Source organism: Erigeron canadensis, chromosome 5 (genome assembly GCF_010389155.1).
Source record: "Erigeron canadensis isolate Cc75 chromosome 5, C_canadensis_v1, whole genome shotgun sequence".
In the NCBI taxonomy this organism is placed as follows: domain Eukaryota; kingdom Viridiplantae; phylum Streptophyta; class Magnoliopsida; order Asterales; family Asteraceae; genus Erigeron; species Erigeron canadensis.
Genome location: NC_057765.1, coordinates 44,220,959 through 44,236,877, shown reverse-complemented (window position 1 = coordinate 44,236,877; position 15,919 = coordinate 44,220,959). Strand labels below are relative to the sequence as shown.

The 15,919-nt window shown below is 32.4% G+C and overlaps 2 protein-coding genes across 2 annotated transcripts; one reads left to right on the top strand and one right to left on the bottom strand.

Annotated features, from left to right (window-relative positions):
* Positions 1–1,838: 1,838 nt before the first annotated feature.
* LOC122599963 (dnaJ protein homolog 2-like) lies at positions 1,839–6,674 on the bottom strand. The gene is made up of 8 exons (XM_043772585.1): positions 6,541–6,674; positions 4,965–5,139; positions 4,246–4,426; positions 4,017–4,155; positions 3,499–3,632; positions 3,268–3,410; positions 2,595–2,793; positions 1,839–2,382 (listed from the first exon to the last, which is right to left on the bottom strand). Exons 2-8 carry the CDS (start codon positions 5,112–5,114, stop codon positions 2,051–2,053), a joined length of 1,278 nt encoding a protein of 425 aa, XP_043628520.1. The 5' UTR covers positions 5,115–5,139; positions 6,541–6,674; the 3' UTR covers positions 1,839–2,050.
* Positions 6,675–12,835: 6,161 nt separating this feature from the next.
* LOC122600392 (hydroquinone glucosyltransferase-like) lies at positions 12,836–14,474 on the top strand. The gene has a single exon (XM_043773100.1). The coding sequence runs from the start codon at positions 12,939–12,941 to the stop codon at positions 14,334–14,336; it is 1,398 nt and encodes a 465-aa protein (XP_043629035.1). The 5' UTR covers positions 12,836–12,938; the 3' UTR covers positions 14,337–14,474.
* The last annotated feature ends 1,445 nt before the right edge of the window (positions 14,475–15,919 follow it).

Here is a 15,919-nt window from a genome sequence, read left to right as displayed (position 1 = left end):
TGGGTTTGAATCTTAGGAGTGACAAGTCTGTCTGAATCACCTGTAACGACTTATGGTCTACATCTCGTAGTATAGAGTACGTACAGGGCTTCACCATTATACGGTGAGGCGTTCCCTGATGTCGAATATTGACTAACTATTTAAAAATAAAAAAGCAGATTTGCATAAAAGAGTTAAACATATATACAAGAAAAAGTAACTTTCCTCAATGAGTCAATGATCCTTTTTAAGTTATATGCAAAATAATACGGATTTTATATGATAAAGACATATATTAACTAACTCTTGTACAAGAATATTATACAGGCTGAAGATCGAATTATTAAATACATTGTAAACCACTAATTTACCAATATTGATGATGTGGCCGGTTAGTGGACTGGTAGAGGTGGAGTTCATCATCTTTTAATTTAGAGTGTAAGATGATTATCGGTTAAGTACGTGGTTTTAATATGTAATTATTAATCAATAAAATATCACGTCTTAGATCAATTAATAGATTAATCAAGTGCCTGATTGATTTATGGTCTTTCTTTGTTGGTTATTGCTTGAAACTACACCAGATTCATATTCTCAATGATTACATTCACAAATTTTTCCCAAAAAGTACATTTGATGCTTGGTAATGTTGTCCTGAAATTAAGACTACCATAATTTTGCTATAATCTTGAACAAAATTACTTTTAAACTCTATTTCACTAAAACGTTTCTTGTGCGTCGATTGTCGAACAAGGGTTTTTTTTTTTTCCTTTTTACAGTCACATTTGCGGTTGTGTAAATCGGGTGAAACAATGATTAAAGTTGTACATAAACTTTAAGAAATCGAGTACGTATAAAAAACACATATTGAATAAATTGTTTATTTAAGTGGAGTGGTTTGGTATTTTTAATGTCCTTTCAGTGGAGTGGTTTGATATTTTTTATTTGCTTTTAAAAAATCGTAGCTTGAGGAAGGAATGAAAGAAAAAAAAAAAAAAAACACTTGCTTTTTAATTGAAAATATAAAATTAAAATCGTACCATGAATTATAGAAGGCCAAATATATAATTATTTTTCTGTGTCATTGGGCATATTGACAAAACATACCCCAAATTGCAGTGAAGTGCAATTATCATTGCACATAATAAATTCGCTTTCAATCGTCTAGCATAAACTATAGTAAAAACCGATCATATTACTCCTTCACCTGAATTTGCAGTAAAAATATGTACTACTCTGAATCTGAGCATTGAAGTATAGTACATTTTATAGGATGTCATTTGGCTTAGCGGGACTTGTATAATAGTCTTATGTTAACAACCGATAGATTATGGGGTTTAAGTCTTGTTTGAGTATCAGTTGCATATGTTAAAACCATGACTTGAGACAATCTTGGACACCACATCAGCATCACATTATTTTTTTTCATCACGTTACAGTCTTACATACACCCATCCCACCCTGAACGATCCGTGGCTCCAACCTGATACTCGTGCAGTTTCAACAGAACTACCAAACATGTTATGGCAAGTAAGAAAACTAAAGCTACGATATGTCAGCTTAGCTCCCCTTCGGGTTAGGCAACAAATTCGACATGTTTCCTTGTAAATAAGTGACCTCGGATTATATTTTACTTTACAGAGGTTGTTATAAGAATTGTTTACTTGTATAATTTAAAATAAATCAAACTTTGCAACCATATTCAACAACCTATTTATTTATTAAAAATTATAAACGTCGACAAATAGGGTTTTACTTGAACTACCTGACCCAACCCGCATAAAAGGTGGAACTATTAATGAGCCCACCTCTAACTTAGTTATAGAACAAAACAAAAACGTTAAAAGGGACGCATGAAAGACTGCAAAAAGAATCAATTTTATAAAAATTGAATATTACATAAAGGCCTAAAATCAACAAACAAAATCAGGGTCAAACTCAAAATCGCAAAAAAAATAAAAATAAAAATAAAAAAATTAGAGAACCAAGAACAAAAAAGTTTAACAAAATCAGCCAAAAAGCTTTCACGATATTGTGATAGCCAATCTCCATTTTTGTAACGCCGAAAGACTTACTGCTGATTACAACCCACACGATGCATCCCAGGCTCATCGTCCTCGTCATCATCATAAGCTTCCTGATGCCTCTGATGCTCTTTCCTCCTCATTTCTTCTTCCATGTTTACATCATGTAATATGGTTTCTTCACAATCATCCAAGGCCATTTCAGATAAACTCGTGCTTGCACCAACAGAGGGTAAAATGGTCTTAAGAATCTTGCATTTCTCAAGGGTTAAAGCCCCTGTTTCGGGAAATGCAACATTGAAATGAATCACTAGCTTCCCCTTCATGAAAGGTCTTCCCCACTGTGGCATTCCCTCGTCATTGATCCCTTTGTATTGATCTGTAATTGTAAATAGAATGAGGAAAGAATAGCAAAAAAATAATGGAAGTTGCAAAAATAATCTTAACCCGTGAAACTGTGAAAGTTTAAACTGCTTATTGAAAAGGGCCTTTCAGTTGTTTTGTTTAATCTCAAAGTCAAACATGTTGCTTAAGGAAGGATGAAAAATAATAAATTCAAAAGAGGGGGGAATATCTTTAATTTTACTGTACCGGGTCTGATGACTTCTCCAGGGTTCGTTTTGACAAGTAGTTGTCTGCCATCAAGATGAGTGAGAACAAATTGAAACCCGCAAAGAGCTTCAGTTAAGCTGACATTGTGTTCCACATAAAGATCATCTTGTTTTCTCTTGAACTTGGGGTGTTCTTTCAATTGTAGAATGAAAACAATGTTTCCGGTAACAGTATCGGGCTGCAAAACAGAGGGGGGAAAAATAAGCAAACCACTGATCTAAAAAGCACAATGCCTTGTATGTTTTTTATCTAAAATTGAAAAAAATGCCCAGATCAGGTTGTCTCAGGCCAGCCCACAAACACTAACTATCCATTATGCTTATTTTACACATGATGGAGGTGCTAAATATGATAAGTGACGCTATATTATTGTAACAATAAACCAAGATTTTCTAATAAATGTAATTAGAGTGATTTATATACGATTAAATATGCTTCGGATGCCTGCTACATTGACCCATTCAACCCGTTAGAGCTCAACCCATGGCCCTTGGAAGATAAAACATAACCCTTTTATATTGTAGTAAATGGGTTGGGCCTATTTTTATGTAAATGTGATGAAATTGCCACCTCTATTTCTAGGAAAGCAAAGAAAAATATAAAAATCCAACTTTACAAATTACAATCCTAATTAAGATCAAGATTTACTTACGGCTTCATCAGCTTGCCCCTCGAACGTTATCTTTTGACCATCCTGCATCCCCTTTTCAACATAAACTTCAAGAACTTTCTTCTCCGATGTAACCTTCTTTCCCTTGCACTGTAGACATCGATCCCTTTCATTGATTGATTCACCTGTTTAAGAAAATGAAACTTCAAGATATATAAAAGCAGAATATGTTATCTTCAAGTATATGATAGCTGCAAGGATTCAGTAATATACCAGAGCCTCTACATTCAGGACAAACATGCTGCATTTGTTGAATCATTCCTGGGGCAATTTGTCGAGTCGTCACCTTCATCCCTGAACCTTGACACCCATAACATGTTGATGATGCACCACTTTTCGTACCTTTCCTGATTATATATTGCAAAAACAGATCACATAAGCATGTGCTTATGGATGTGCCTAGAGATGGGGTGTGTAATAGTTCAATTAGAATTAAAGTTAGAAAGAAAAAGGGTAGTGTGCGTCAAGGTGAAATGTGAAAAGGAAACTTTATAAAACATTATTATAGAGCTATAAAAACCAAAAGGAATGCTATCGGTCTTTAAAAAACAAAGTTGTTATTGTTAGAATACACATGAGGAAAACTTTCAGCACGTTTGACCCATTCAAGATGAAAATGTAGCCCCAATCGTCACAGTGATGGGTAAATGGATCAATATTCCCACTTCCAACGATGAATCTTAATCTTTACAAAAACTTAACCAAACAAAAAGAGAGCATTAGTAATGTACCCTTTGCACTTTTTGCATAATACATTCCGTGATAGGGAGAGTTTCTTTGTCGTGCCATTATACACATCCTCCAAAGAAACCTTTAGGACTTGTGTTACATCTTCTCCTCGGGTCTTCCTAGTTCTTGAACTACCACCCCCTAATTACGGAAAATGGCAAAAAATAGTAATTAACTCGGTAAGAAAATGAAAAACAAAAAAAATAACAAGGGCGCAATATGAATTCTTACCCCCAAAACCTCCTCCGAAACCACCACCGTTAAAAAGCTGATCGAAGATATCAAAAGGGCTCCCACCGGCGCTGCCGCCTCCTCCTAAACCCTCTTTCAAACCATCTTCACCATATTGATCATAAATTTCTCGCTTTTCAGGGTTACTAAGAACTTCATATGCCTGAGACAGTTCCTTGAACTGGAAAGTTAAAAGCAACATGAGTTTAGAAACAGAAAAGATGATATCCAAATATCCTCAAGCATTTCTTGCAAATAGAATGAGGGAGTATACTGTTTAGATTGTGTTGTTATAAGTTCTAATAATCAAAATCAGTGGCTTTATGTAATTGGTAATTTTTAATACTATCAACTCCATATGTAATTAAATATTAGAATTGCTGAAGAGCACAATCTTATTTATTCAAACCATTCAAATTAAATATATGACAGTTTATTTACTTTTTAGACATTTGTCATCTATCTACCAACAATTATCCTTTTTTTCCTAAAAAGATTATCAACAAAAACATTGGACACGCAAATTCTATAATAAAGGAGCAAAAGTGAAAGAAATAAATTAAAAAAAAAAAACACTTTAGTTATCCCTTCAAATAAACAATTTTGTTTCTTGAATATGAAACTGATTATTTAAAATCAACTACGAAACTCGACTCTCATATCCTTAACTTGTTGTGGCCCAAAAGGTCAGAAAATAAATACAATTCATAAGGTCTCACCTTCTCAGAATCTCCACCTTTGTCAGGATGATTTTTTATAGCGGCCTTCCGGTATGCCTTCTTCAGTTCTTCTTGACTTGCAGATTGTGGAACACCAAGAACTTCATAATACTTTGTACTGTCACTCTTCTTATGAGCCCGACCAAACATGATGAATGTGAGAAAAAACTACAGTCTACAGCAGGAAAAAAATGTCGAGTCAATATAACAGTTTTTTATTAGAACGTACAGGACCCATGTAAGAAGTTGTGTATTCAGGAAACAAGACAAAATATCTATAGAGATACAAATTAACTGAATAATAAAAGAAACTAGACAATAACGAATATGATATGCCACTCTTTGACAAAATAATACTCGTATTCCAATCTACAAAATTAGCATAAGAAATCAGCATTTAACTAACTTGTAAGGAAGCATATAGTACAGCCATACAGTGATACAACATAAACAGAAATCAAAATGACTATACAACAAACATAGAAAAGGAAACATAACGTCGAGCTAAAGCATATCTTTGTGCCCGTGCCCCGCCTGTTTGGAGGTACTATTATCTATTTTATCACCATATCCGAATCAAATAGCAATAGTATCTTAAAATGATATACTTGGAAGAAATAAATAACTAAAAACCCATATGATCAAAATCCTTCTTCTTAGTAAACCAGGCACAAATATTGAAGCATTTAACTGAATGCATGTCGTCATTTGCATTCAGATGAAGGGTAAACAGGCATGTAACCCATTCATGATGACAGTTTGGGCCGCAAGTTTAAACTGTCAGATCAAATCACCTAACTGAACTGGATAAAACAACCAAAACCAGTTCTGTTTGGAAAGACATATAAAACACACACATATAACCCCCAAGAAACATTAATACAAGATAGTGGAAAAGTTGGTGTGCAAATTTTCAAAAGCGGAAGCCAATCAACGAATTTCAAAGACAGCCAAAGTTCTTACATTTGACCAATTTACTACCTTTGTTCAGTTTTTCGCTCAAAACCATACATGCCCCAATGTTCAATTCCTCACATCAAACAACTTTCTATTCTTTATATCGTTTCTGAGTAATAATCTAGTGTGTTAACCACCCTAAAGCCCTACCCTTAGGTAAGAACCGAAAAGCAACAATCTTTCATGCGTCTCGACCCTTTGTACTTGAAAAATCGTTCCGATATTTCAAAAAACGTACAAAAGAAGATTCAGTCAGCCATAGTATGTATTTTTGCCTCTAAACTTTCCTTGCCTACTTGTTTAAAAATCATGGTTCTTACAAGCTAGAGTCTTTCTACAGTTTCTCTTGTGACGGATAATTTAACTTCCGCCAATAAAAAAAAATTCCATCAAATCTCCTTCGAAACTAAATCTAGATATTCCCAGGAGACATATATATAATATATATATAATTAAAACATACAACACTAATCACATATGTATAGTCAATCAAAAACTAATTACCAAGAACCATGGATAATCAGATATTTCAATAGATCTATAAAAAAAAAAATGAATTCAACAAACGTTATAATAAAACGATATAAAAAAAATACATATATGATTTGAATGCATGTACCTATAATAATTTCCGATGAAGAGAAACAGGGTGTGGGTTTGATTTTGGATTGGAAGCAAAGTCCTTTATTAAGTAGGGATGGCTTCTTGTTGGAGTCTATTTTTTTGGGTTGGGTCGGTTTTGACGGCCAATCAAAACCTAGTTACGTACTAATTTTACTTTCCTTTTATTAAAAACTGTTGCTTTTCCCTATCTTCCTTTTTTTTATTTTTCCTAATCAAATTGCACGCATATAAAGTGTGAATCAATTTTATTTTTTATTTTTTTAATAATTACATGTAACCGTGTGATGAGGTGATGTTGTGTTGGAGACGTTTGGGGGTCATTATTGGCAGTGGTGTAAGTAGCGGAAATTGATGTAAAAAGTTTATAAAAAATAAAAAAATTAATAAGTTTAAATCATTAGGTGTATCTTAAACAATTTTTCATTCCAAAGCATGTAACTTTCAACAAAGAATTGTTTTCTTTTTTTTAAGAAAATTACATTTTTCGTCTTTCAACTTGACACGTTTTGCACTCTTCGTCTCTAAAGTGAAAAATAGTAAAAAAAAAACCCTCTAAACTTCGCACTTTTTCACTTTTTGTCCTAGCGATAACGATGTTAGTTTTTCTCCATTTTCGTTAGTTTTTTTGTTCACTTTTCGTCCTTTGATGCACAAAGATTCACGAATCAATTGATGCAGGATGATTTTCATGATGCACTGTGATTTTCAATGTACAGAAACATATTGTTTATTTATTTTACTTTAATACATGTTTTATTTTACCTAAAACCTGCACAATTAACACGATGAATAAATAAATCAAGCACATAATATGTTATCTCTATCAATGTACTAAAATATGATTGGTGTTTTCTTTTAAGTGGCGCATGACACTATATTTAAACGACGCATATTTCTTTTAGGTTATCTATACTCCCTTATAAAGCAAACTAGCTTTAAGTCATTAAGAACCTGATAAGTCTAAAATGCCCCTTACCTTAATACATTTTTCTATACCTACCTCTACAGTTGGACTAAACTACCCCCAAATCTATCTCATTCTTAAAACAAAATTCCGCCGCAACGCGCGGGTATTATGCTCATATTTAATTAAAAAAAAGTTCACAAGACTTTTAGGATCTCATATTTTCATCAAACAACTTTCACCAATTTATGATTTTACTTTTAAATATTTGTTTTTTATTTCCCCTGTTTCGTTGTATATAGTTTTTTTTATAGTAAACGTCATGATCATTAGGTATTATATCCATTTAACATGTAAAACTAGATACTATATGGCATCGCAATCGTCAAAGTATCATTATTTGCGTAGAATTAAATATTGTTTTGTTCAGTGTTTTTTTACATCTTATTATTCCTATTGTTTATATACATTATTTTTATTATTACTATATGTTTTGTTGTTTTTATTTAAATTTAAGTTCAAATGTTTGACATAAATATATTTGTATTACACTAATACTAATATATATTGTTTATATCTAATGCTTTGTTATGTAAAAAACATATTCCGCAGCAACGCGCGAGTTAAAATAATTAGTATTCATCTAAAAACTTAAAATGTCTCATTTCAAAATGCACGTGATTTCTGGCAGGAAGATATCATTGGGAAAGATGATAGACGGATTCTCTGAAAGAAGATTGTTGCAATGTATCACCTAGTCATTATCAGTTGTCAAACAAAATCTCCAAAAATATCACCAAAAAGACAATTTTCACCACTCTCCCCTTTTCTTTTTCTTCTCTTTTTGTTTTTTTATCTTCTTTTCTTATAATACCCAATGGTACTCTACAACATATACTTTGGGTTATAAACTTATAATCTCAAGCTTTTCTTTCTTTATGCTTATTTTATGAATTCAAAATATGAATAAATAGATAAAAAAAAATAGAATATCGACAAAAATGATGTATCTATTTTAACTTGTAAGTTTGATTGTTGTTCTAATGAAATTCGTCTTTTCAAAACAAAAATGAAAAGTAAACTAGTATAGAGTTATAGACTAAAAAGTAAAGAGTCAATAACTTAGGGCCACATGGCTCAGGCTAGTAGGCTACTACTCATAATGTTTGTGGGCTTTTTGGAATGATGGCCCAATAATTCTAAAACTCAAGACTGGGCGGCCACAATAATGAGTAATGACAAATTAGACCAATTTTGAAAACTGCACGAGTTAGACAACATTTGAAATTTGGCATTAGTTAAACGGTGAGGAGCGGATGCAATTACCAGGGGGGAGGGAGTCATGAGCGAGCTCAGTTGCGAGCTGGAGGGAGATAGGCGAGAACGGGTGAGATTCGGATGTCATCGTCGCGAGCTGGGTGCGAGATTTTGAGCTAGCTTCAAGCTCGCTGGAGGTCGAAGATGCAAGGACTAAAGGTGACATGTTTGGAAAGTGCGCAATAACCGTTACAGGGACTATAAGTGGAAAAAACAGGCGCCTTGACCAAAGGTGTAAACTGGTCCAAACTTCTTTTTTCTTTTATTTTTTTTGGATGGGTACGTAAGTGTTTTTTTTTGTTGTTTTTTTTTTGGAGCTGATTGTTAATCCCAATTAATCCCAACTTAAAACTTTTTGTTTTTTGCTTAATCTTTTTTGTAAAATAATATGTTTTTTATGTTTTTCTTGTTAAACTTTTTTGGTTTTTTTTTTCAACCTCTTTTTTATGTAATGTTTTTATTTTTATTATGCAATGTGTTTTTTAATATTACGTAATGTATTTTGTTATTAATAAAACATATAAGTTAAAAAAAAAGGTTAATTATGTAAAGTTTATAATGTTAAGGATAAATTAAAAACAACAAAAAAAGATTGAAATTGAAAATGAAAAAGTGAAAAGGGGTTAGTTGTGTAAACTGTAAAGTTTATTATGTTAAGGATAATTATGAAAATTTAAAGAAAAAGCTGAAAGTAATGGTTGCCACTAAAAAATGTTGAAAAAAGTTGAAAAAAATACTGGAGGATTGAAATGAGATGAAATAATTTGATTGGATAGTTGAAGGGAGATAGAAAGATTGAACCTTCCACTCTCCCTAAATGAAAGGGGAGGGTTTTTTTTTTGTTGTAATGCCCCCTATTCCTGTTGGCCCAACAACTAATATTCATAGAGTTTTTGCCCAAGCATAGAAATTTGGTATGCCCCATATCTTTAACTAACAGGCCAAAGGCAAAAATAGTTAGAATCTCATTTTAATAGTTTCTGCCATGAGTGTCAGTTGTTTTAGTTATATTCTCTTACTAGTATTTATTTTCATGTGGGAACATTGAACATATAATACTAAAAATGCTAAGTGCGTCGGAATGCAGTTAATTAATTCCAAAAATTTATTGTTTGCACGAATTCTAAGTTTGTTTTATTGTATTCTAAAAACTTGTTCAAGAGTCCCATAATAAACAAAAGTTACCAGGTAAAAAGTTAGTCGGTGACCACTTTCACGTTGACTACTTACGTGGCATGCACACAATAACTTTTTGGGATTAGTTTATGCACACAATAAAAATAGTAAACTGGTGGTCATAAGTAGGAAACCGGTTCCATGTTTACTATAACCATCTTGGCAAGTTTTCTGAATACAACAAAACAAACCTAAAGTTTGTGCACACAATAACTTTTTGGGATTAGTTAATTGCATCACGGCACACTTACCCCTACTAAAAATATATAATTTAGTTTACATATCTTAAATTTATATTTTGAATGAAAAAGTGATAAATCTACATCATTTTTTTTATCCATTTACAACAGTTGTATATATTTTACAGCATAGTGTACAACTGTATAATGCATGTATTGTTGTGGATGGGTAAAAGTAGTTGTAACTATATCACTTGCTTTACTTATATATTTATGTTTTTACATTATTAATCTATATACTCATCTTTTGCGATACTTTTTGACTTCTTGAGGACTTTTAAACAGCCAATATTATTTTTCTATATTATTTGACGTTGTTTAATAAAAAAAATTTTAATTCTTTAAGAAATTTTTTTATACCTTGGCTAACTACTTGTTGAAATAAAAAATAAAAATCTCTATGTATATATAATATATAAGTGAATAGATAGATTGTCATTAGTTAACTAATCCATCATTTAAATAATTGTTTAAAAAGTAACTGCTCAGTGCCCGTGGGTTTTGAGCCCCAATATCTCGACGGTGTATGAGGGAGGTTAAGATGTAGGCAGACCTTACCTCTATCTAAGTAGAGAGACTGCTTCCAGTTTCTATCTAAATGGTAGAAAAGACCCTTTAACCTTTGCATGGGATGAGGATTGAACCCATGATCTCTGTCTCCAGAAGCAAGGGTATTTACCACTGATCCAACAATGCTGCTGGTTTTAAATAATTGTTTGTTACTCGATCGTATATTGAAAAATATTATTAAATTCTACTGCATGTACGTAATATATAGATTTCATCTAATTTATGCATGAAACTTATGAGGAAATTAATACTAATGTTTGAAATACTTTTAAAATATAATTTATTGTTTATGAATCTTCAGGGTTTAGGATTTTTCCAGTCGAATATTTATAATGTTTTATGATCAAATTCTCATTGTATAAAGATATATGTACCAAATAAAAATTTATATCTTTTCTCCTTTGTGGATGGAAAGTTTTGAATGGATATATTTCCAAGACACATATATATGCCTTGTTTGCTAGACACATAAGGAGATATATGCTTCATAATGACGATAGAAAAAGGTGTTTGTGGCATTTTGTCACTAATGTAATGATTATAATACTATATACTAGAGATAAAAAAGGAAACAAGGCTTTGAAAATTAGTTTTGAAAAGTATTGCAATTGCAATTATATATGTGCATTTTTCTTGCCGTCATGATTGTATATATCATTTCCTTATAACTTTTATGTTGAAAAATGAACATTAGACTACACCTAAATATTTTATTTATTATTATTTTTTCAACGTGACCGCTTTATATATAAAAACTAGGGAGTTGAAGAGTTGAAATATCGAATGATAATTAAAAACTAAAAATAGAAAATAAAAGAAGAAAAGGGACTGTAGTGACTACAAGAGACGTGTAGACGTGTGGACGTGTGGTATATATCGTTTACATAATCTATTTCGATCATTCGATCATTATACATCGTGGCATCAAAGTTACACGTCTCACTCTAATTACCTGATAGAACAAGGTCATAAATAATTTTTTTTTCATCATCATATAGCTAGTCTTGCTTACTTTTCAGAAATAGGTAATCGATCTTTTCTAGCTAAATCAACTAATTTAACATACATTAAATAACATGCAAATTGAACACCGGATCAAAGTTTACTAATTTCATTATTTGTGTTTCCTACCAACTAATTGACTATTTGCATTTCTTATCTACTACACTTTTGATTAATTTTGAATTTTGATATGGACACCTTCACTTTGATGAGACATGAAAGAATTGTGATTATTTATATACTAACATAATAATGTTTATTTTTTATTTTTTTTTTATTGTTGTTACCTTAACTCATACTACTAAATTTAATATCCAATAATCCAAACACACATGCATATATTCGAACTCGTGATATTTTAAATGTCATAAGGAAACTTTGAACAGAGTTGACATAGAAGATGTTAGAAAACTCCACTAACTTAGATTTGTCAATGTCATGTCCACAAAATTATAAATTAATTAACTATAATACAAATTAAGGTTTATTTTGTAGCTTTCACATATATAATATACAGCAAAACTTCACAATTCTGCTCATTAAACATAGTTATTGTCCAAATTATCGAGACCCTCCATGCTTATAATTATCTTTATTTATTAATTGATTGATTTAATACGTAGTTGGCAATGCACATTGAAATATGCTATTTGACTTGTTCTATCATCCAATCACTCTTCCTGCCAAGGAAACATACATAGTTGGCATTAGTTTTATGTAATTTAACTATCTTTGATCGAATGTCTATTGTAGGAAAAAACTAAAGTTATATGTATTGTATGTAAGCAACTTGAAAAAATGCTTATTGTATATAAGAAAACATACGTGACAACCATATACAGGTGTCGCTTGTCAGATTTTAATTGGTTGAAACGAAATTCTTAAATACAATAAACATTATTTCAAAGTTGTTTACATACAATACACACAACTTTAATTATTTCCTATTATAGACATTCGTTTAAAGTTTCTTATAATCCTTATATAGTTGGTTGTCATGTATTGAATTGTAATTACAATAATATTTGGACAGAATAAAATAATGCTAAGGTTGAAATTTATGCAAAATAAAAGATAAAATATACGTGATCATCACAATGTCTACAAAACTTGCAACTCCTAGAAACATTAATTGTCAATATCTATTCTCAAAATCAAATTAATTTTCTTTCACAACAACGTACAATGGCCAAAACACCTCACATAGCCATCCTTCCAAGTCCAGGAATGGGGCACCTCATTCCAATGGCCGAATTCGCTAAACGACTAGCCGAACACCACCATATCTCGGCCACTATCCTCATCCCAACAACCGGAGCTCCTCCCCAAGCCCAAATATCTGTCCTAGAATCTTTGCCTGAAAATATCCACCACTTGTTTCTCCCACCAGTTGATGGAGTACCACAAGGCGTCCGGCCCGAAATAATAATTTCATTCATCATGAAAGCTAGTCATTCAAGTGTCCAAGATGCTATAAGATCTTTGAAAGCAAACACTAATTTGGTTGGTTTAGTGTTTGACATGTTTGGCCATGATGCAATTGAAGTTGCAAAAGAGTTTGACCTCTTTAAGTTCTTGTTTTTTCCAATGAGTGCTATGGCTTTGTCTTTCACTTTTATATTGCCAAAGCTTGATGAAGAGTCTTCTTGTGAGTATAAGGACTTGCCTTACCTGGTTCACGTACCCGGTTCGGTTAGTTTTCATGGAAAGGAGTTGATGGCCCCGGTTCAAGTCAGGACAGATGATGTATACAAAGGTTATCTTTTACTTTCCAAGCGGCTTTCTATGTTTGATGGTATCATGGTAAATAGTTTTGATGAGCTAGAAGAAGAAACATTTCGAGTTTTACGAGCAAGTGTTGCTGGTAAAACACCTATTTACTCAATCGGGCCATTGATTCAGTCTGTTGACAATGGGTCGGACCGACATGAGTGTTTAAAGTGGTTGGATAATCAACCAAATGGGTCCGTTGTGTTTGTGTGTTTTGGAAGTGGTGGAACCCTTACATTAGACCAAGTCCATGAGCTAGCTCATGGCTTAGAGATGAGTAACCAAAGGTTTTTATGGGTAGTGAGGAGCCCAAGTAAGGCTTCAAATGCTAACTTTTTTAACGCTGTTAGCCAGGATGACCCTTTAGGATTTTTACCTAAAAAGTTCCTGGCTAATACGGTAAAAAAGGGGTTAGTGGTGTCGTCATGGGCACCACAAATCGAGATACTAAGTCATGAAGCAACCGGTGGTTTTTTGACACATTGTGGATGGAACTCGACTTTAGAAAGTGTGGTACATGGGGTGCCAATGATTGCTTGGCCTCTTTATGCCGAGCAACATATGAATGCAAAAGTGATGACGGAAGCACTTGGTTTGGCATTAAAAGTTGAAACCGATGATAAAGGAATCATTACAAAAGAGGTGATCGGGAAAGTCGTAAAGGAGTTAATTGAGGGAGATGAAGGGAAGAAAGTATCCAAAAGGTTGGAACACCTAAAGGGTGCTGCCATGAAAGCACTAAGTAATGGAGGGTCCTCTATGGAGTCATTGTCTAAGTTTGTCCAGCAATTGAAGAAAACATCATTTCTTTAATTAGTGCCTCTATTAATTTCATTAAATAGTCCTTGTATTTGCAAATTTGTGGCATTTTCTTTGTTTCTTTTTTAGATCTCAACGACTCTTTGTCTAAACAAACAATAATAAGGTCAGTTGCGCCATTTTCATGATAAACTAATCATCATTTGCGTCATCAGTATGTATTCGATATGATTGATGTACATATGTGCATATATTAATAAATAATCATGGTTGTTCCACAATTTTGTTAGAGAAAAGATATGGTCGTTTCTCTTACTCGCCGTTAAGAATTTGTGAAGATATCATCGCATAGTTTTGGGTTCGTATCGGGCATACATGAACCATATGATTTTTTTTTTATAACATATTACTTATTTTATAACATGATTTTTTTATAACATATTCATCTTTTAATTTTATTAAGAATATTATTTAGTTAATCAATTATTGTACATGATGAAAACCTCGGATAAAAGTTATTCAAACTTCAAAAGACATACCATTTCTCTATAATTCAACACTTTTATCCTTTGAAGAGATGTATCCACGTTCATAGTTAAAAAGTGGTCGTACATTCGTGTACGTGTCATAGTCAGACTCTGTATGTAGATCACGTTTCTTCATGTGGAACTTTAATTTTGACTTTTAAAGATAATTAAAGAGTACTACTCGATCGGTATGGGTCTACTCATTCGGTGAATCGGTGATTATATATATCTTTGAAATTGTTTGTAATGTACAAGTGAACCGGATTTTCTAACTGAACCGACTACCGTACCAACTGAACCGGTATTGTAGCAGTTCAAATTAGGTTTGTTATATATATAATTAACACTCCGTAGACATATACGGATTGATACAATTTAGATTGTAAAATATAATGTTCAAAAAATTTTTTTAAAAAAATCGTTAAATATCAAAAAGAAATTAAACCCGGCCTGCTAAATAGACAAAAAAAAAAAAAAAAAAAAAAAAACCCTCGTTGACTACAATACTAGAGTACATCACATACTCCCTTCAAATGACTGCATACATATGGATTACCATTTTTAACTATCCATTGACCTCGCAAAAGTCACGACCCAAAGCAACTTACACTACACAGGATCGAGCGCCATGGTTGAGTCTGCTAGCAGCAAGAGTCACCCAACCATAATATGGAAAAAAGATACTCGTATATATATAAAAATAAGCCACTTTTGATACATATATCACTACAAGAATAATGTTGATTAGTGACGACTTTACTTAGTAACGACTAAAATTTGGTCACTAATATCCTCATTTAGTTACCAATAAGAAAAAGTGGTCACTAAGCCAAAAAAAAAACATTTTTTCGTCTCTAAACAAAATTAGTCACGGACCTTTAGTGACGAAAAGTGACGACTTAAAATTTGGTAACTAATTTATCATAATGACCAATTTTGTTTAGAGACGAAAAAATGTTATTTTTTGGCCACTAAGTTTGTTTAGTGGCTAAATTTAGTGACCACTTTTTCTTAATGGTAACTAATTGAGGTTGTTAGTGACCAAATTTTAATCGTCACTAAGCAAAGTCGTCATTAATTAACATTTTTCTTGTAGTGTATAAGCCGATC

What these genes read in the sequence shown, in the direction of transcription:
- LOC122599963 (XM_043772585.1), bottom strand. Translation starts at nt 5,114, where the DNA reads ATGTTTGGTCGGGCTCATAAGAAGAGTGACAGTACAAAGTATTATGAA. An exon ending in TTTCGGAGGAGGTTTTGGGG is followed by an intron (nt 4,156 to 4,245) that starts GTAAGAATTCAT and finishes TTCCGTAATTAG; the next exon opens with GGGGTGGTAGTTCAAGAACT. An exon ending in TCCTGAATGTAGAGGCTCTG is followed by an intron (nt 3,411 to 3,498) that starts GTATATTACTGA and finishes TTTCTTAAACAG; the next exon opens with GTGAATCAATCAATGAAAGG.
- LOC122600392 (XM_043773100.1), top strand. Translation starts at nt 12,939, where the DNA reads ATGGCCAAAACACCTCACATAGCCATCCTTCCAAGTCCAGGAATGGGG.